The sequence below is a fragment of the Salmo trutta genome, chromosome 14 (assembly GCF_901001165.1).
Source record: "Salmo trutta chromosome 14, fSalTru1.1, whole genome shotgun sequence".
NCBI lineage: Eukaryota > Metazoa > Chordata > Actinopteri > Salmoniformes > Salmonidae > Salmo > Salmo trutta.
This window is the reverse complement of record NC_042970.1, coordinates 70878359-70901134: the sequence shown is the minus strand read 5'-3', so window position 1 is coordinate 70901134 and position 22776 is coordinate 70878359. Positions and strand designations below refer to the sequence as shown.

The window sequence follows — 22776 nt, the reverse complement described above, 5'->3', positions numbered from 1 at the left end:
CATGAGAGACAGTTTCATCATAGCGCTTGATGGTTTTTGCAACTGCACTTGAAGAAACTTTCAAAGTTCTTGAAATGTTCCACATTGACTGACCTTCACGTCTTAAAGCAATGATGGACTGTCGTTTCTCTTTGCTTATTTGAGCTGTTCCTGCCATAATATGGACTTGGTCTTTTACCAAATAGGACTATCTTCTGTATACCAACCCTACCTTGTCACAACACAACTGATTGGCTCAAACGCATTAAGGAAAGAAATTCCACAAATGTACTTTTAACAAGGCACACCTGTTGATTAAAAAGACTACCTCATGAAGCTGATTTTAGAATCTTAAGAGTGTGCAAAGCTGTCATCAAGGCAAAGTGTGGCTACTTTGAAGAATCTCAAATATAAAACATATTTTGATTTGTTTAACACTTTTTTGGTTACTACATGATTCCATATGCGTTTTTTCAAAGTTTGGATGTCTTCACTACTATTTTACAATGTAGACAATAGTAAAATAAACAAAAACCCTGCAATGAGTAGGTGTGTCCAAACTTTTGACTGGTACTGTACATGAACTGTGATATACGGCTACACTGTTAGGAACACAAGCATTTCGCTACCCCCGCAGTAACATCTGCTAAATATGTGTATGTGACCAATAACATTTGATTTAATTTGATACATTAAATGATATGTATAGTAGGCTAGCCTAGCTACAATGTTTATGAATCAGTGTGTCACGTACACTCCCTCTCCGGCCTCTAGGTCATCAGGCTGCTGATTATCCCTCACACCTGTCACCATCGTCTCGCGCACCTGTGCCTCATGACACTCACCTGGACTCCATCACCTCCTTGATTATCTTCCCTATATCTGTCACTCCCCTTGGTTCTTTCCTCAGGTGTTGTTGACTCTGTTTTCATGTCGGTGCGTTGTTTGTGTTCATTGGTTCTTTTATTTATTAAAACACTCACTCCCTGAACTTGCTTCCTGACTCTCAGCGCACTTGTTACACAGTGTCTACTGAATGACAATTTGAGAAGGATGTATAGCCTAAATGTATGAAGGACATCGTAGGTTGTAGGCCTTTAATGATGGTGATTATTATTTAATTTTTACAATAATACACTTTAAACTAGCACAAAGCATTTTTGTCCTTTTAGGTCTTTTTTCAATGCACTTATGAGTCTTGCCTCCAGTCGTTTTTTCTCAGAAGGCTCTTAACACATTAACAGAGGCAAAGGAGGCAAAGCTGATTGAATTCACCATGGTAGTCGCACTCGCCTCGGAGAGTCACGCTGACAACCATCATGTGATGGCCTGTAGTCCGTCAAGCAGAACCAAGGAGGTTGGTTTGCTACTGGGAGGGACCTGTAGGCTTTGTGCTCCGCGGATTGGTAGGCAGAAGCTTTCACAACTTCTCAATTATGTCAGTCATCAAAACCCGCTTCTTCCCACCCAGAATAACATGGATGGAGATGCCTGTGGTATAAAAAGTATTGTAGGATAAACATTCCTTTCTCTTAAAACCGCACCGCAAACCCGGGGGAGCATTTATTGATGAGTTCATAGATGGCAGAGGAAATGTTATTAGCAGAAGATGGGAAATGTGTGGGGGTAAGTGTTGATTCTGGTTTAATAATTGCCTTATTGATGATTCCTCTAGATTTTTGTCTATTTCATACAAAGACTGACTAGATTTTCTTTCATCACTTTTCTAACAGTTGTGCCTTCTCTACAAGTATATCACTTTTTCCATTTTTATAGGGATATGAGATACACTACACGTTGGAGATCTAACTGGCTTTCAATATATTTTTGATCCTTAAAAGCGTGCTGGCCATTTCCCTTTTATGGAAATATATGGTAGGCTACAAATATGGCTTATATACAGTATGGCTTACTTTCAGAATTTTTTTCATGTATATTATGGCATGGCAACGTTGTTGGCCTATTGTAGTGGACTTCAAACCCTAGCCCAATACACATTACTGTGCATGTGTTGTTGTAGCCTACAGTGCATTCTACTGCGTGGTTTAAACCTCTCTGCATTCATCTCTCAGCCAGTGCCTTCAATTCACTAAGGAATGCAGCTCATCTAGACCAGCTGAAGCATCAGAACATCTAAACTGCTGCTGCAACTTGAGCTTATAAGTGGCAACCTTTTCAACGTTTTACTCAGAAAAGGATACCTTGTAACTGGGACTTTTAATGGAAACAAATGTGTTTTTAAGATAGTTAATGCCTCTTATGAACTTCAATACAAGCCACTGAATCCAGGCTTGTCAGAAGACTAGAGCGACCTATTGGATGTTACAATGCTGCATTGTCTCTTTTCGGCCATTTTCATGTGTGGTTGTCTGTTAGTCTCTCCCACTGGCCCTTTAAGAAGATTGAATTAGGTTCCTAGGCTAGCCAGGCTCCACTATGCTTTTTATTGTTCACCCTAACTTGTCTGAAATCAGGGCCTTGTCTGCCTGTTTGTTTTACGATGATCGCTAGATAGAGGAAGCCTCAAATCTACGTGAGTGGTAGGCCCCAGTGTTTGAGTAATCTTTATAGACAGTTTAGACAAGGACAGCTTTTGTTCTGGATTGAGCTCCATATCTGATCTATATTAATACATCTACATCAGGATGTTTTGAGTCTATGAACTCTATATGGAACTATAAAATGGCCCTGGGTACTTTGTTTACACTCATCTATTCATTCACTCAATATAAACATTAGTATATCTTGAGCATTTGCAATCCTGCTATAGGCTGTACACCTGCTGTGGAGCTGTAGCCTATCATATCCAGATCATTACTTTAGCTCTTGTCCTTATGTGTTCTTGTTGTACTATGCCTCCACCATTCACCCCCCATACCTACAGTCCACAGCTGACTTTCCCAAAAGCAAAATGGCAGCTTCTGTTGCTTTCTGCTGTACTCCTGATGAGGTTTGGTTAAGTTTGGTTAGTAGGGTGTAGTTAAATCTTCTCTCAGCTACTGGCCCTGTGTACTGGGGGTGTCAGTTAAGCTGGCTGTGCTGGAATTCAGCATCTGGACAGGGGGCGAAGTTCAGGCAGGTCTCCTGACTACTACACCACCCCTAGGAATACAATAACACAGTACTTCTACTTAACCTAGTATGTCTCTGTTTATGCAGAGCCGTCATGCCCATAGGGGCACAGGGGCACGTGCCCCCTCAGATTTTTCCTGTTTTAAAATGACTAAATATTTGTTGTATTTTTATTTTTTTTATTTTGTGTTGTTTCTCTGTAATACTACGAGCCACCTAGATATGTTATGAAGTTGGCTTTAGCTAGCCCAGCTACAGTAGGTTCCCAATCTCCCAACCTTATAGCTAGCTATCAAGAAGCCATTGCAGGCCATCAATCAAGTTAGTGTAGTTATCTTGTATGCTGACACAAAGATTCTGGTAGTTATTGGTCGTAGTAGCCTACTCTGATTCTGTCCCACTCTGAATAATAGAATACAGTTTGGCCTTGTAAAGGGATTTTCTGTCAACTTTACATTTAGATTAAATGTTTTAATTGAACTGTCAAGTTTGTCCATAACCAATTCTAAATGTTTATAGTTTTTACAACTGTGTGTAGTGTGGTTTTAAAAAAATAAAACAACTTTTCTTCAAGCCTTTTCTTGCTACACCAGGTTGGGAAAAAAACTAACACATGAAAATGTGTACAGTAATTCTGTATTTGGCAGGTGGTAGCTGAGTAGCTTCCAACTGATTCGAGGGTTGGACCAATTCCAGCAGGCTGACTAACCAGGGCTGTATTCATTCAGGCACGCAACAGATTAATAATAAAAAGGTTTTGCAACCAAAAAAGAAAACATGTATTCTTATTGGACAAGTCCAGGTTGTCCCTCCCTTTTTCAATCCATTATCTTCTGTTTTGTGCCCAATGAACACGACCCAGGTCCGGCCAAGGTCCAGTACAGTACAGCTCTCCTTGTCCCAGACAGTATCCAACCCATACCCTATTTATGATGTATTAAACGCTTGCACATGCGAAATCATGTACTAATCTCATAATTTACTAATCTCATAATTCCGTACTAATCCGGCCACAGATAGAAGAACTGAAATGAACCATTTCAGACTCTGACACCCTTATACACTATGCTGTCATTGTATAGTGGCACTAATCTCAGCACACAAATCTTGCAAGCCAGCCAGCTACTTGATTTGTCACAAGTCTGTCACAAGGCTATAGCAAACACATTTTGTGGCAGCGGTTGTGGTTGTCAAAGTAGCCTAGTAACAGTAAAAGTTGTATACTTCACTTAATAATTGCTTGCATTGCAGATATGTTTATCCAGAACTGATCTATGACGTGTAACCTACAATTTAATTATTATAATATCAGTAAGACTATACTGTAAGTGTTGAAGTGTAGCTACATTCAGGTCAGCTTCCCTATGAAAACTGGTTCTGTACAGTACATCACAGAAAGTTGTTATGTTGACAGGTTGATTTTAAATCATCATTAAGCATAATGAACTATGGTTATGTATATTTTCTATTGAAATGCCCAATGACCTGTTTTCGTAGTATTTACAGTCAGTTTGTACTGTTCTCTCCAACACTTAGGCCTACACCACATGACTCCATTAATGAAACGATCATAGATATATTGGTCAGAAATTGTGCTATCTAGAACCTAAAATGCTTATTCTGCTGTCCCCATTGGAGAACCCTTTGAAGAACCCCTTTTGGGCTCCATGTAGGACCTTTTCCACAGAGGGGTCCACATGGAACCCAAAAGGGTTCTACCTGGAACCAAAAAGGGTTATCCTATTGGGACAGCCAAATAATCCTTTTGGATCCCTTTTTTCTAAGAGTGTATTATTTAGGACCCTGAGTTTTACCTGATAACTTGCCCAGTTTTACCTGATAACCTGTAACAAGGGCCAGTTTTACCTGATAACCTGTAATCAGGGCTATGTTTTACCTGATAACCTATAACTAGGGCTCAGTTTTACTTGATAACCTGTTACTAGGGTCCAATTTTACCCAGTAACCTGTAACTAGGGCCAGTTTTACTTGATAACCTGTAACTAGGCCAGTTTTACCTGATAACCTGTAACTAGGGCTCAGTTTTACCTGATAACCTGTAACTGGGGCTCAGTTTTACCTGATAACCTGTAACTGGGGCTCAGTTTTACCTGATAACCTGTAACTGGGGCTCAGTTTTACCTGATAACCTGTAACTGGGGCTCAGTTTTACCTGATAACCTGTAGCTGGGGCTCAGTTTTACCTGATAACCTGTAACTGGGGCTCAGTTTTACCTGATAACCTGTAACTGGGGCTCAGTTTTACCTGTTAACCTGTAACTGGGGCTCAGTTTTACCTGATAACCTGTAACTGGGGCTCAGTTTTACCTGATAACCTGTAACTGGGGCTCAGTTTTACCTGATAACCTGTAACCGGGGCTCAGTTTTACCTGATAACCTATAACCGGGGCCCAATTTTACCTGATAACCTGTAACCAGGGCCTAGGGGTTTTCCTGGTCAGTATATGTGCTCAGAAAAAACCCTGGGCCTGGTCATATTGTATGATAAAATTATACAAATGTTATCAGATGTCTTGAATGTTTCTCATCAGGTTTTGCAGTGTTCCTACGGGTGTAGGATCTTAATTTGACCAGTTTCTCACAGCAGGAAAATAATCCTGGAGCAACAGGATGATCAAATGAAGACCCTACACCTGTACAGCATCTCATAATGTTGTGTCATCTTTTCCATCCTCTAGTCTCTCACCAAGTCGCTGCTGGCCGTGGCTTTCCTGGCCTCGTTCGGTAGCTCCATGCTCTATGGCTACAACCTGGCCGTCGTCAACTCTCCTGCAGAGGTAGGAGGCACCACAGTAACATCTCTATGCAATAAGACATTGCAGGCCTACATGTACTGAAATGGTTGTGAACAGGGAAATATACAATTTCAGTGAGGTACATACAGTCAACAGGAATAGGCCTATTGTGAATATACAGACTCCATGACCGGACCTATCCTTTTTATAAGTACATATGTACTGTAGATAGTTTGTGTAGCTCCTATGTTATATTCCACTAAGACACCATATGTATTGTATAGGTTTACAACCATGAGTATTCTGTTCACGCCGTGTTACTACTCTCCTAACATCTAGAGTCATGGGAGTAGTGTGAAATTGCTGATCTGGGGTCATTTTTGCATTTCCCCCACTACTGGTTAACGTTTACATTCGGGGAGGGGAAGCTGATCCTACATCTGAACCCAGGGGAATCATCACCCGTGAGCCGAGCCATGAGTCTTGTTGCCTGATTTCCTGGTTGTGGTTGATTTTGTTTTGACCTGGATGGTTGAACCGGTTCAGTGTGAACTGTGTCAACTCAGTCAGCCTCACATTAGACCGTGTCATTTCCACAATGGGAACGGTTGACGTTGTAAGACCTGCGACTGCAGAGCATTTCCATATCAGACTTGGACAGGGATCTTATAAGCTAAATTGATTTGTCTACGGTAGACAAAATGGTACCATAAAAAGAACACACAATGGTCCTTGACGTATACTTCCATAGACAATATAATTGCCCGTTTCTACAGCAATTATTGGTATCTGAAGTTGAATCAGCCCAGTGTCTCTGGGTTAGAGATGATGAGTATGCCGTGTCTCTTGTCTAATTCCCATTAGACAGCTCTGCAAGCGCTACAAATACGTTTGTTACCAAATATTGTGTTTCGCTGAGCAAATATTTTAATGTACTCCCGTTACGGCCAGTATGTTAGAAAAAAAAGAAGGTCTAAGTAAAAATGTAAAAATGTACAAGCAACATTTTCGGCACCTCCAATGTATTCAGCTGACTTCTGATTTCTGCATCGCATTAATAAGTGATTTACATTGGAGGTGCCAAATATAATTTTTTTTTGGTTGCTTGTACATGAAAAAATATATATCTGTTTTATTGTTACACACCGGATAGGTGCAGTGATTTTTCATTTTTTATTACCGGGTCAGCCATAGTAGATTTTCACCTTTCCCTCAGATATTAGAACCAGCGACCTTTTGGTTACTGGCCCAACACTCGAACCGCTAGGCTACCCACCGCTGGCTGCTTGCAGAGCTGTCTAATGGGAGTTTGAATCGGAGCTTCCTGGGTGTTAAAGAAGAGAAGCATCATAGTCATCTCTAAGCCACAGACACTGGGGCAAATCAGGCCATCCATTTTTTTTTATTTAACCAGGTAGGCTAGTTGAAAACAAGTTCTCATTTGCAACTGCGACCTGGCCAAGATAAAGCATAGCAATTCGACACATACAACAACACAGAGTTACACATGGAATAAACAAAACATATAGTCAATGATACAGTAGAACAAAAGAAAACAAAAAGTCTCTATACAGTGAGTGCAAATGAGGTAAGATAAGGGAGTTAAGGCAATAAATAGGCCATGGTGGCGAAGTAATTACAATATAGCAATTAAAAACTGGAATGGTAGGTGTGCAGAAGATGAATGTGCAAGTAGCGATACTGGGGTGCAAAGGAGCAAGATAAATAAATAAATACAGTATGGGGATGAGGTAGATAGATGGGCTGTTCACAGATGGGCTATGTACAGGTGCAGTGATCTGTGAGCTGCTCTGACAGCTGGTGCTTAAAGCTTGTGAGGGAGTCATTGGCAGCAGAGAACTGGAAGGAAAGACGACCGAAGGAGGAATTGGCTTTGGGGGTGACCAGTGAGATATACCTTCTGTAGCGCGTGCTACAACCAGTGAGCTGAGATAAGGTGGGGCTTTACCTAGCAGAGACTTGTAGATAACCTGTAGCCAGTGGGTTTGGCGACGAGTATGAAGCGAGGGCCAACCAATGAGAGTGTACAGGTCGCAGTGGTGGGTAGTGTATGGGGCTTTGGTTACAAAACGGATGGCACTGTGATAGACTGCATCCAATTTGTTGAGTAGAGTGTTGGAGGCTATTTTATAGATGACATCACCGAAGTCGAGGATCGGTAGGATGGTCAGTTTTACGAGGGTATGTTTGGCAGCATGAGTGAAGGATGCTTTGTTGTGATATAGGAAGCCGATTCTAGATTTCATTTGGGATTGGAGATGCTTAATGTGAGTCTGGAAGGAGAGTTTACAGTCTAACCAGACACCTAGGTATTTGTAGTTGTCCACATATTCTAAGTCAGAGCCGTCCAGAGTAGTGATGCTGGACGGGCGAGCAGGTGCAGGCAGTGATCAATTGAATAGCATGCATTTAGTTTTACTTGCGTTTAAGAGCAGTTGGAGGCCACGGAAGGAGAGTTGTATGGCATTGAAGCTCATCTGGAGGTTAGTTAAGTGTCCAAAGAGGGGCCAGAAGTATACAGAATGATGTCGTCTGCATAGAGGTGGATCAGAGAATCACCAGCAGCAAGAACGACATCATTGATGTATACAGAGAAGAGTCGGCCCGAGAATTTAACCCTGTGGCACACCCATAGAGACTCCCAGAGGTCCGGACAACAGGCCCTCCGATTTGACACACTGAACTCTATCAGAGAAGTAGTTGGTAAACCAGGCGAGGCAATCATTTGAGATACCAAGGCTGTCGAGTCTGCCAATAAGAATGTGGTGATTGACAGAGTCAAAAGCCTTGGCCAGGTCGATGAATACGGCTGCACAGTAATGTCTCTTATTGATGGCGGTTATGATGTCGTTTAGGACCTTGAGCGTGGCTGAGGTACACCCATGACCAGCTCTGAAACCAGATTGCACACATGACGCATTGTTGCATGGTAAAATGAGTGAAAATGCTACTGCCTCCCTGTCTCATGGATACCTGATGTTTCTGTACTTGTGGTTGATGATGATGATGATGGGGATGATGATGATGACAGGGTTGTTTTCTTTAGTGATGGATATTGCAATGTTTTTCATTTCAATCCCATTGTAAAATCTGTCCACGCCCTCGTCTTACAACCATTTTAGGAATGTTTATCGATTACATCCCTGTCACACAATCCCTTGCTCCAATTGTTGGTTCCCTCCTTTTATTGTCCTTGCTTCAAATTCCACAGTGGACATACAGTATAATTAGAAATTTGCACGGCTCCAAAACACAGCCTAGTCTTTCACATCTGGAAAACAAGCAGGAAAAACTGGCCGACACTCAGGACCATCAATGACCCTCCCTCCTGCCAAATGGGTTGTCACGAGACTGTAGTGTCTATTCACAGACCTGGGTTCAAATCCGATTTGAAATCTTTCAAATACTTTGCAGAGTTGTTTTAGTCTACCCGGATTGTCGGATGAGTGAGTTTAGCACTTTTGTAACTATCCTATTGGTTCCATTGTACCAGGCAAGCTCAATCAAGCCCAGCTTACGTGTTTGAAATTATGTCCAATAGTATTTGAACCCAGAGAGAGTTGTATTCTGCTGCTCTGTTTCAGCTAAGGCTAGAGAGAGGCAGAGAGAAGATGAATGAATTACTTAATAGTAACACCACGCTGATTCAGAGACAATAACGTCATTAGAGAAGGAGAGAGGCCAGTATTAGAAAAAGAGGACAGGAAAGGAGGTGCATAGCCAGGCGTACAGGGCATTCGGAAAGTATTCAGACCCCTTGGCTTTATCCACATTTTGTTACGTTACAGCCTTATTCTAAAATGGATTAAATAAATACAAATTCTCAACAATCTACACACAATACCCCATCATGACAAAGCAAAAACTGTTTTTTAGAAATGTATTAAAAATAAAAAACAGAAATACCTTATTAACATAAGTATTCAGACACTTTACTCAGTACGCTGTTGAAGCACCTTTGGCAGCGATTACACCCTCGAGTCTTTTGGGGTGCTGTATCATAGCAAAATGTGGAAAAAGTGAAGGGGTCTGAATACTTTCCGAATGCACTGTATGTGTCTGCACTGAAATTGAGTGAAAATAGATTTTCCGTAAAAGGGAACAAAAACGCTACAGATAAATGTAACGATGCCAAAAGACACACGTAAATAGTTAGAAAATAAAAGCCTGGGTATTGTCTGTTGATCCCATCACTTCTAGACTCTATTGTCTTGATATGACTTCCTTATCTACATTCTACCCTTTCTCCTTCTCCTCACCTTCCTCAGTACATAGAAGCTGTTTTTCAGTCTATCTCAAGGCCATCAGACTGCTAAATAGCAATCACTAACTCAGAGAGGCTGCTGCCTATATGGAGACCCAATCACTGGCCACTGTAATAAATGGATCACTAGTCACTTTAAACAATGTCACTCTAAATAATGCCACTTTAATAATGTTTACATATCTTACATTACTTATATCACATGTATATACTGTATTTTATACCATCTATTGCACCTTGCCTATGCCTTTTGGCCATCGCCCATCCATATACTTATATGTACATATTCTCATTCACCCCTTTAGATATGTGTGTATTAGGTACTTGTTGGGGAATTATTAGATTACTTGTTAGATATTACTGCACTGTCGGAACTAGAAGCACAAGCATCTCGCTACACTCATATTAACATCTGCTAACCATGTGTACGTGACCAATCAAATTTGATTTGATTTGATAAAGCAGCTTTACAACCAGACAATGGTGTCTGCTTCTAGCAATTTCTTCTGACTTGACATGGTATCTATGGTATGTTTGACTCTTCTTCCCTCTCTTCCTCCTCTCCCAGTACATCAAGGCATTCTATAACCAGACAATGGTAGCAAGGACCGGGACGGGTCTGGACGACAAGAAGCTTACGTTGTTCTACTCCGTCACCGTGTCTGTGTTTGCCATCGGGGGCATGGCGGGCAGCCTCATGGTGGGCATACTAGTCACCAGATTTGGAAGGTAAGACTTAGCCCCAAGTCTTAGACTTGCACCTCCAGCCATAATTGACATATTGACATAACGCCATTGACATACGCCACTGACATACGCCACTGACATAACGTCATTGACATAATAAAAAGCATGAGCTGGCGCACACCCAGAGAAAATGTTTAGTGTAGAGGTGCTGACCAACAGAAAATAAACTGTAAGCTATGAAAATAGAGTTCAACAGTCCATATGTATAACCTCCCAGTCATTTATTTGGTTAAGAAAAACACCAATGTTGCAGCATCACTTTGCCTTCTTCAGGGTAATGTCACGAATGCTTGAACCAGGTTACGTAGACAAACAGTGCAATTGGGTGGTCACAATATTGAGGATAGCTTAATGAGATCTGACCTGCCCCCTGAGCCCACTCAGACACTCTTCACACCCATTCCAAATGGGAACTACAAATGTAGTTCGCACATGCGCACAGTGCAATAGCACTACAAAAACATCCTTCTTCAGACATCCACATATATCAAACAAATCCCTGTTAGGGGGATCATCTCATGCAAGACCAAGGCAGTAATCCATCTCATCACCTGTACATGTGGGAAAGCCTACGTAGGACAAACGAAAAGACAATTAAAACCATGCGTAGCTGAACACCGCAGCTCAGTCAGGTGTAAGAACACTAACTATCCAATAGCAGCTCACTTTGTTGAAGCTAACCATCCAATCTCCTCCCTCAAATACACAGGCATTGAGCATGTTGCTCTACCAAGGAGAGGAGGTAACATGGAGATCCTACTACTACAGAGGGTGGCTTACTGCATATCCTATCTAAAAACATTGACCCCTAGTGGTCTGAATATTGACTTTGATCTCAGGCCCTTCTTGTGACCAATTATATTTTCTGTGAACAGGTCTAGTAAATGAATGTATTCTTTCTACAGCTTATCAGAGTACACCCTATATTGTTCCCCCTGTTGATGGTGCTTATTATGCATTATGGTTGAACCAAAAGATTACATGTCACAAAAACATTGAGTGAAATTAAATGAAACAATGTATGTTGATGCTAATGTTATGCTAATGCTAATGATAACAATTAAATCATATATTCAATATGCTGTGGGCTTTTAACACTTTCGCTCAATTCATTCTGATCAACCTAGCAATTACGACACACCCCTCACCATTGTCATTGGTTGCACTAATTGCACTGTTTGTCTACATAACCTGGCTCAAGCATTCATGACATTACCATGAAGAAGGCACAGTGATGCCCAAAACTTCGGTGTGTTTTTACACAATCAATTACTGGGAGGTTATACATATGGAGTGTGCGACTCTCTTTGTTTTTATAACGTCATTGACATAACACATTGACATAATGTCATTGACTAATCAGTAAACAACTAAATAACAGTCACATTTGTCTGTGACCACTCTTGTTGGTGCAAGTGCCTGTCAATGTCTACACCTCCTTGAACTTTTTTCACATTTTGTTGCCTTAAAATTCAATCTAAAAAAGGGATTAAAATATATTATATTTTTCCTACAGATCTACACAACCTACTCCACCTTTTCAAAGTGGAAGAAAGTTATAGAGCATTCATAAATGGATAAGTCTATGATATATGTTGGAAATCATTCAGACATTTATTCATACTTAGGCTACATCTCTTTGCGTTACGAAAGACTTACATTTAAATTCGGTGTTTGAGGATATTGGACTTCCAGTATGTTGAAGCCAGTGGTTTGTTGAAGGTTTCTCAGGCTGATTGTTCTGCTGTCTACAGGAAAGGGACCCTGGTGAGAATCACATGTCTGGTGTTCATAGCTGGAGCCTTCATGGGCTTCAGCAGGACCTTCGGCTCTCCAGAGATGATCATTGTTGGACGCTTCATCACAGGGGTACACTCAGGTAATGCAGTAACAGAGAATAATACCATTATGTCCGACCGTCCTTAACATGTTGAGTAAGGATTAGGAAACACTATTTGAGGGGGTAATTATAAGGCATTCATAACACATACTGTACGTAACTTGACACCTGATGCACGTACGGATAGGCATCTCCCTCTCTCTGTCTCTCTCTCTGTCTCTGTCTCTCTCTGTCTCTCTCTCGACTACCGCAACTCCGGTCTCAACCTCTGAATGCTCGACTATGAAAAGCCAACTGACATTTACTCCTGAGGTGCTGACCTGTTGCACCCTCTATAACCACTGGGATTATTTTTTGACCCTGGTGGTCATCTATGAACGTTTGAACATCTTGAAGAACGATCTAGCCTTAATGACCATGTATTCTTATAATCTCCATCTGGTACAGCCAGAAGAGGACTGGCCACCCCTCAGAGCCTGATTCCTCTCTAGGTTTCTACCTAGGTTCCTGCCTTTCTAGGGAGTTTTTCCTAGCCACCGTGCTTCTACATCAGTATTGCTTGCTGTTTGGAGTTTTAGGTTTGGTTTCTGCTGATGTAAAGGGCTTTAAATAAACACATGTGATGTATGCATTTCTGTGTGTTGTGTTTTACTTATCTGAATGAATCAGGTCTTCTTTCTGTTGCTCTACAACACATGATCAGCTCTTATCAGCAACAATGCTAGCTGTAAGGTTAACTGCTAATGCTGAATCTGATCTGTGTAATGTCCATATCCCCCTCCCTCCAGGTATCTCTCTGAGTGTGGTACCTGGGGGAGATAGCACCTAAGAATCTCTATGACCTCTCACCTCTGTTCCCCTCCCACCAGGTATCTCTCTGAGTGTGGTGCCAATGTATCTTGGGGAGATAGCGCCTAAGAACCTGCGAGGCTTCCTGGGCCTCGTGCCTAGCATCTTTATCTGTCTAGGAGTCTTCATCGCTCAGATCCTGGGGCTACATGAGCTACTGGGAAAGGTGCAGTAAAATCTTATCCTTAATATCTTAGTTCATAGTTAATCTTCTTTGTTGGTCTTTTCTTTGGCGTAAATAGATAAAGAACTTTTGGTGAGGTAAAGACAAATGAAACGTAACCTCTTAAACTCTGACGCCCTCTGGTGGCATTTTCTAAACCCTGCATAATATTGTATGCTACCCTCATAAAGTGCATTTCGGTTTCCAAACTATAAGTCCTACAAACACATGCTTAGTACTGTTACAAAGGTAAGAACTGTGGGATTCTGATAAAGGTGAAAAAATGTGACTAAAACAGAGCCGAAATGCAGCAGGCCTAAACCCCTTGAAATGTACAGTTTTTCTTCACGGAGGGGGGATGGAGAATAAGACATTTTTAAAGTCTAGGTTTTAAATAAAATATGTCACCAATTACTGTTCCCAAAAAATATGTATAGATTTAAATAATGGTGGCACTCTAAACATGCACACATTTCCATAGGAACACAGCCATTTTAAAAGCGTAGGGCTTGTGCAAAGTTCCATGCCTTCATTTTTCGTATTACAGGAATTATATGCATATGAAGAGAAAGATGAAGTCTCTACCTATCCATTGATGTAAATATATCCCATGTCTGATTCCTAGTTCGTCCACTAGATATGAGAACACATGACGTCTCATGGCCACATGAAACCAGTTGCGTCTGGTTAAGGTAGTGAGTCACTGTTCCGAAATGGCTGAACGGATTTTCAAATCTCACATCATCAAAAATAAGACACAAACAAGTGAAGAAACTTCTAACTTATTATCCCATTCACTTTTCCTATTGTAAATGAGTGAGAGTTTAAGGATGCATGTGGAAGATGCATACAAGGTAATGTGGATAGAGAAAGAAATTCATTGCTTTACATTGACCATCAGGGTGTATCCTTTCCATGCATACTAAATGTTTGCACTTTTGGTGACTTGACCTACATTGCATACTCTATGAATATATCCATGATATATGGCCTTTATGGGGGGGCGGTGGTGGGGGGGAGAGATTCTTATGACATTGCCAGCAGTAAGATTTTAGTTCAATTTCCAAAAAGGCAATGGCTATGTCTTTCAAATGATATGTCACTCTATTTTCTGACCTATTTTTTTATAAAAAGAATGTGGGGGGGGAGTACCCCCCCCCCAAACTTTCCGGGCCCTGTACCCTGTGACGTGCTGGTGAGGCCTAAACATTGGAGGTATATTAAAAGTACTCTGCAATGAGAGAAGAGTATGTGACATTCATTTTATTCCAGACTTTTCTTTGGAGAAATTATAACCTCCTCTCAAGGCGGAACTATCAAGGAATGTGATCTGAATACATTTGTAGTGTGTCCCAGTTGTACAGTAATCAGATCAGTCAATAGTATCGACCCACGTGGTAGACTCATCTTTTACGATCTCCATTCAGCAGACTATTTGGCTGCTTTTTATTCCAGAGAGTTTCTACCTTCCTTCAAACTTTGATATATCATATTTTTTTTAAAGAAACTCATATTTACCTCTTGCTGACCCTATATCCTTTGGCCTCTAACCCCTCAACAGGAAGAGCACTGGCCCCTCTTCCTGTCTCTGGTGGTGATCCCCACCATGTTCCAGCTGATGCTGTTGCCATGGTTCCCAGAGAGCCCGCGGTACCTGCTCATAGAGAAGAGGAATGTCCACGCCACCATCACAGGTGAGAAGGCTTCGTCCATTAGGAGGATATAGTTGATAGTTCTTTATTTATTTATTTTCTTGGCATATAGAGTAGACTTTAAAAGACCTAAAAGACCTGAATTGCTATTGTAAGGAGTATTATATGGAGAGATGCAGATTTTCTGTTTGTTCGTTTATTGGGGGAAAGCTGTAACCACAGACCAATACAACAAAGACTTGAATTTCAATACTGTCCATACTGTATACAACCCTAGCTGTGCTGTACTCACCAGTCTAGTAAAGTGAAATTCTCTCCCCAGCTCTGAAGTGGTACCGGTCCAAAGTGAACATCCAGGCAGAGATCGAGGAGATGCAGGAGGAGCAGCGGTCCATGTCCTCGGACCAGACCGTGTCGGTCATCGGTCTGCTGAAGGACCGGAGCGTCCGATGGCAGGTCATCACTATAGTAGTGGTCAATATCGGCATGCAGCTGTCCGGTATCGACGCGGTGGGTCAGTGTGTGTGTGTGTGTGTGTTTGTCCATACATTCATGCATACATGCAGGAGAGTGTGTGTCCCTGTGTGTGTGGATACACCATATGCCCCTATCACCACCACCACTATATATTACAGCCTCACTTAGAACCACTGGTGCTGAGTGACAAAGCAGGGGCACGCCTAATTACTGTACAATACACCCTGGTCCTCATTACTGTACAATACACCCTAGACACACACACACTGGTCCTCATTACTGTACAATACACCCTCGACACACACACACTGGTCCTCATTACTGTACAATACACCCTAGACACACACACACTGGTCCTCATTACTGTACAATACACCCTCGACACACACACACTGGTCCTCATTACTGTACAATACACCCTAGACACACACACACTGGTCCTCATTACTGTACAATACACCCTAGACACACACACACTGGTCCTCATTACTGTACAATACAATACACCCTAGAAACATACACACACACACACATCCTCATTTCATAGTCCAAATGGATTCCCACACACACACTGGTCCTAGTGACATGAGCCCTTGGCCCTTTAGCACCATGTGGATAAGCACTCGTGTACATGGTCTCATGCTGTTCCCCATTTCACAGCACGGCCACGCTATGCTGCTTTCTACTGTCCCAGCTGTTCCAGACACGGAGCACAACAGCTCTAATGGGATATCAAAGAACCCCAATGTCCACCTTTTAGAATTCCGAGGAGGTCTTTGCAACCAATTTCCTGCTTGGTAATACTAGATTCTAGAAGTCCAATCAGAATTCTACACAGGGATGGGCAAATACCAGTGTGTGGATGTGACATCTTTCCATGAGTGGGTGGAAGAGTCCATGTATGTGTATGGATGGTTACTGAAACCTACTATATGTGTGCATTTGATCTACTTTTCCTGATATTGTCCGTATTAGAGGATGTGTGTTGTTGTTGTAGTGAAGTATGACGGATGAGATAATGACATTCATTCATTTCACTGGGAATACTATAAGCCAACGTTGACATGTTGGACCACAGCATTGATTAAATATATCTGATTTGACAGATGGGATTTAGGATGGTCATGACAGCAATTATGATGAATCAGCCATGAGTAATAAGAGCTTTAAGAATGTCCATTAGCTGAACGTTGCATATTTGTTCAGCCAGGTTAAAACAGACGGCCATGTTTAATATGTACACTCCGTTACTAATGTTGGTGTTGATGATGATGAGGTAAGCGCTGTACAGCCCAGAACACTGAAAAACTGAGTATTCAAAGAACAATGCAACAAAGATGTAGCCCTACAGTATGTGTATTCAACAATGTACATGTTCACTACTCACAGTTCAGCTACTGATCTACAACTCTCTCTTCAGATCTGGTTCTATACCAACGCCATCTTTGAGAATGCAGGTATCCCAGTCCCTCAGATCCAGTACACCACGGTTGGAACCGGAGCCATCGAGGTTATCGCTGGATGCGTAGGGGTAAGCAAGCTGTCACTGGATTACTGTGTGAGCACAACAGCTGAGCATGCTAGCTTAGCCTGGTTCACCAGACTGAAAACTGTTCTCATAGGTGAGTGAAGCATTCAGTCTGGTTTAACCAGGCTAACATTAGCTAGCCTACTCTAGTCTGAGGTGTTATTATTATTGTCTGGTAGCTGGTGGTAATACTCACTTCAACACTCCTTTTGGACAAGCCTGTACTTTAGCTATAAGGCCCTCAGGAACGGTTAAGCATATATCCACTGAGATACTATAGTCAAACCACAGCTATATTATATACAGTAAATTATGTATACATTCTATACAGCACGGCTCTGGTTCAGACCATGTCTGTCCCAAATGGCACACTATTCCCTATATATCCCCCTTTGGGTCCTGGTCAAAAGTAGTGCACTACAAAGGAAATAGGGTGTCATTTGGGATGCATCCCATGACTACAGTTTCTAAAGAGACATATAGGTCAGTGGACATACTACTGGGTGCTGAGCTATTCCAAGGAACACAGTCTCTGGGTAGCAGTTTGCCATTTTTCCCATGCTGAAGCATAACATTGACATGTTAAGTCATCAGCCAATAGAAATAACTTGTTCTCCTTTGTCCCGCCTTCAGTGCTTCACCATTGAACGGCTGGGCAGAAGACCTCTGATGATTGGTGGATTCACCTTCATGGGAATTTGCTGTGCAGGGATCACACTCTCCCTCATGTGCCAGGTATGTTCATCTACCCATGAATCTTCCCCTATAGACACAGGTCTAGGATCAGTTCACCAGACCTGGAATTCTGCATTTTCTGTGAAAAGTGAAAATCTGATTTCAGGTCAGTTTATAGAAGAACAATGCAATCTTCATTACTATTAGTCTGAATCGTGCAGACTCTCTTTGTTGATAGTTACTGTCTCCGTGTCTTTGACTGTCTCTTTAATGAGTATAATCAGTAACCAGTCAGTCTATTATTATTTGTAATGTGATGACTGTCCTATGGTCTCTGATAATGACTGTCCCATGCTTCCATTCACTGCCCATTAAGTCCCACTACATCAGTGTTGCCTGTGTGGTGGGGATCATCGCTGGCTTCTGTATAGGACCAGGTAAGACATCTACCCTGGTGGTCTGCTTGTTTGTTTATCTCTGTCTCTGTTTCTGTTTCTCTCCTTCAAAACAAGGTTCTATACTCAGGATGTAAATCTCTCTCAATAGAAGAGTGGGTACTTCCTCTTTTAGCACAAGGGGCTATAATGCTACTCTAAGAAGTACATTTAAGTTATTTAGCAGATGCTGTTATCCAGAGAGACTATGGTTAAGAGTCTTGCTCAAGGGCACATCAACAGATTTTTCACCAAGTTGGCTCAGGGATTCGAACCAGCAACATTTCAGTTACTGACCCAATACTCTTAACTTCTAGGATACCTGAAGCACTTTGAACATTCCACTTTGTCCAATAGACACATCCTGTTATTTTCTAACTAGGAAACACTGCTCTCTGGTGGTGGAATATAGAAGTGCTCTAGGAAAGGCAGCCTCACTGTTTACCCAACATAAATAGCTACTCTATTGTATTTCATTAATCCACTAAATGAGGAGATCATAATTGCCACGGTAACAGGAACATCCATTCTTACACCCGTTTGTTTGGGGCTCGTCGGCTGAACGCAACAGTTTATTAGAATGTTGATGGTGGCTAAAAGCATGATGAATTAGACCAACACTGGTTTACATAATGTAATCCGTCAAGCAGGCAAAATCCATACATCAAGCTCAGATGAGGATTTTCTGTTTACCACAATTAGATTTTCAATGGCTCATTGTTCATAATGAATATTTTGGTGTGTGTGTGTGATGAATATGCCTCCTTGAGACAAAAACTTGCATAAACAATGTGAAGGAGCTCATAGTACTGCAGATGTAGACAAATTGCAGAGCCCTACTTATTGACTATATTAGCAAGCCTTCTCCCCATGTCATTATCATGCTCAAATAATGAGGACTTAACTTGACACGTTCATCATTAGGCTTTTACTAATGGATTATTCTTCATTCATAATATCTCTCATTTCTAACCATGATGAATTAGATATTTGGAGCAATGAAACCGTCTATAAATTCTACATATTATAGAGTTAACATATTGAGATACAGATGTAGGACCTTAATTTGATCCCTCTTTTGTTGCTGAGAATTTTCAGATGAGCTTCGTGATTTACATAAGTTCACTGAAAACCCACACTAACACATGGTTATATGAACAATATTTTACTTTTCATGTAGCCTACTTTTGGCCAGCTAATAGCCTAACCACCAATCAGGCAATATAATGGACTAAATGTTAAAATCCTCTTGCTGCAGGATTATTTGGCTGTGACAATACTGATCAAATTAAGATCATACACCGATGGAATATAATGGTGGTTTCAATCCTCAATGTACTATCCTTGCTCTAAAGTCTTGCTGTTATCAATATCAGTGGTTTGGTAGTTTGCCCAACTTCACATGTGACTAACTAGTAGCCAATGATGTGATTCTATCATGGCTTGAAAAGTATATTTTTGTAGACTCACACATTTTGTAGACTCACACATTCTGATATTTGTTCCACTAATTGTTCTTTTGACCAATCACATCAGATCTTATCACATCAGATCTTTTCACATCAGATCTTTTTCAGAGTTGATCTGATTGGTCAAAAGACCTGTTAGTGGAAAAATTATCAGAGTTGGGTTGCCTGTCTAAATGCAGCCAATGTGTCTCATTGTGTGTGTCTCTGTCCCTGTGTAGCTGGAGTACCCTTCCTGATTACAGCAGAGCTGTTTAAACAGTCCCATCGCCCGGCTGCCTACACCGTGGCTGGATGCCTCAACTGGCTGTCCAACTTCACCATCGGCTTTGTCTTCCCCTTCCTACAGGTCAGAACTACTGGCCTATAATTACACCTGTACACACGTTTTACCGCTGTATGTTGGCATTTTAGTCGTGCCTTTTTTGCGACTGCTCTCGATCCAGCTCCCTATTCCCTCAAACTCCACTCGAACTCATCTGTAGTAGTAAAGCAGTAGTATAGTAGTAATATATGAGTAGTATAGTAGTAGTATAGTGGTAGTATACTAGTAGTATAGTGGTAGTATACTAGTAGTATAGTAGTAGGATAGTAGCAGTATATCATTAGTATAGTAGTAGTCTAGCAGTAGTATACTAGTAGTATAGCAGTAGTACTAGTAGTATAGCAGTAGTATATTAGCAAATAGTTGCAAATGTTTTAATTAAATTAAGTGTCATCGTCTGAAGATCCAATTCGCATCGTGTTCTATTACTGTTCCCTCTAATAATCAATTCAATTCATTCAACAAACAACTCTTTCTCCACCCCCCAGATGTCGGCAGGGGCCTACTGCTATCTGGTGTTCTTTGGCGTGTGCATGGCAGTGGCGGCCTACGTCTTCTTCATCGTCCCCGAGACCAAGAACAAGACATTTGTGGAGATCAGCCAGATGTTCGCGGCCAGGAACGGCATGCTGGAGGAGGAGAGCAGCGAACTGAGCGTCGTTAACAACCTCAAACTAGCCAAGATGAACGGCTATGGTGCCGTCGACCTGGAGTACGAAGTGATAGAGAAGAAGAAGTAGAGAAGGAGAGAGAGAGAGAGAGAGCGATAGAGACGTCAGTAGTCTAAAGGTGTCTCCTCTCTTCATCTGTACTGATATGAAAACACCCCACTGGGCACAGACGTCAGTTAAACGTCTATTTTTGATTTCCATTTGGTTGAGTTGTCAACTAACGTGAAGTCAATGTGAAATCAACATAAAATGTCACCATGAAATTGGCTTTAGGTTAAAAGTTAGTTGAAAAAAACCAAATTCCCTTTTTGCAAATCCAATTCGTTTCCCACACTGATTCAACGTCATCACACTGAATGTATTTGTTGAAATGATGTGGAACCAATGTTGATTCAACCCGTTTTTGCCCAGTGGGACAGAATTGGTGAAAGCAATGTGGTGGAATTGGTGGACTTTGCTTTTCCCTGCCCAGTTAGTGCAGACAACGGAAAAATCATCTATTTCAATTCATTGTTCAGTATTTCATTTCGTTCTTCTTCTGAATCTGTGTTCATGGTTTACAGACACCTGTGTCCTTCTACCACTACAAAACCCCTAATGTAAGAGCTCTAGGATAGTGTGTGAGACGTGTGGGGGTGTTTTAATGTTTTCTCAATGGTGTCTAAGTTTAATTATGTCCATATCTAAGTAAATGAAATTTTTTTGGGACAGAAATCTATCTCCATACCGTTCGAAAATGTAACATTTAATGTTACCAGTTGTACAGTAACCTACATTGACTCTATGTACTGTTTGGAAGTCAACACATCTACAACCATTACGTTTCACTCTCCTCTCAGTTATATGTGCCTCTCTTTCCGTGAATCACGCTGAAAGTCTTCTTTTCCTCAATCTGGCTGAAAACCTTTCCTACGATGTACAGTATAGAGCGAATGTATTTATTTATTGACACAGCAACAGTATCATGATATGAGTGCAGTATCTGACTTTACCATTTTCCTGATCACTGATTTTGACAGAAAATGAGGTCAGTCCACATCACGTGAATGGTATAGTTTTAGAAACACTATCAGGTGTTATAATGCCTTAACAACATATTCATAGCACATTATAAGGTGCTATGATCCTTTATAAGGCTTCATAAGAAGGTGCTCCAAGTGTTACAGTGTCTTTGATCATGTTTACCTTGCTTAGCTGAAGAAAAAAACAATAACTTGAGTTTGCTTGTTTATGTTTTTTTCTTCTCTCTTTTGCGTAAGAGAGTTTGTAAATGTGGCTACTGTAGTAGTCATTCCATATTCCAAGGCAGGATAAGTTATATATCGTATGTTATATCGTACATGTTAAACAGATATGCACAAGAAAGTGTGTAGGAGGATATATACAGAATACACTGAGTGGACAAAACATTAGGAACACCGTCCTAATATTGAGTTGCACCCTCTTTTGCCCTCAGAACAGCCTCAATTCGTGGGGGCATGGACTCTACAAGGTGTCGAAAGCGTTCCACATGGATGCTGGCCCATGTTGAACTAATGCTTCCCACAGTTGTGTCAAGTTGTCTGGATGCCCTTCGGGTGGTGGACCATTGTTGATACACACAGGAAACTGTTGAGTGTTAAAAACCCCAGCAGCGTTGCAGTTCTTGACACACTCAAACCGGTGCGCCTGGAACCTACTACCACCTACTACTATTCACCAGGTCGGTCTATGTCATGGAAAGAGCAGGTGTCCTTAATGTTTTGAACACTCGGTGTATATCGTACGTTATATTGTACCTAGAATAATAGTGAAGACATCAAAACTGTGAAATAACACATATGGAATCATGTAGTAACCAAAAAAGTGTTAAACACC

General features: G+C 41.3%; 1 protein-coding gene across 1 annotated transcript; it reads left to right on the top strand.

The window, feature by feature from the left end:
* The first annotated feature begins 1312 nt into the window (after nt 1-1312).
* LOC115147241 (solute carrier family 2, facilitated glucose transporter member 9-like) lies at nt 1313-21633 on the top strand. Its single transcript, XM_029689368.1, has 12 exons — nt 1313-1605; nt 5751-5849; nt 10661-10821; nt 12594-12718; nt 13549-13694; nt 15253-15385; nt 15666-15853; nt 17241-17351; nt 17982-18083; nt 18400-18460; nt 20145-20272; nt 20737-21633. Exons 1-12 carry the CDS (start codon nt 1561-1563, stop codon nt 20986-20988), a joined length of 1551 nt encoding a protein of 516 aa, XP_029545228.1. The 5' UTR covers nt 1313-1560; the 3' UTR covers nt 20989-21633.
* The last annotated feature ends 1143 nt before the right edge of the window (nt 21634-22776 follow it).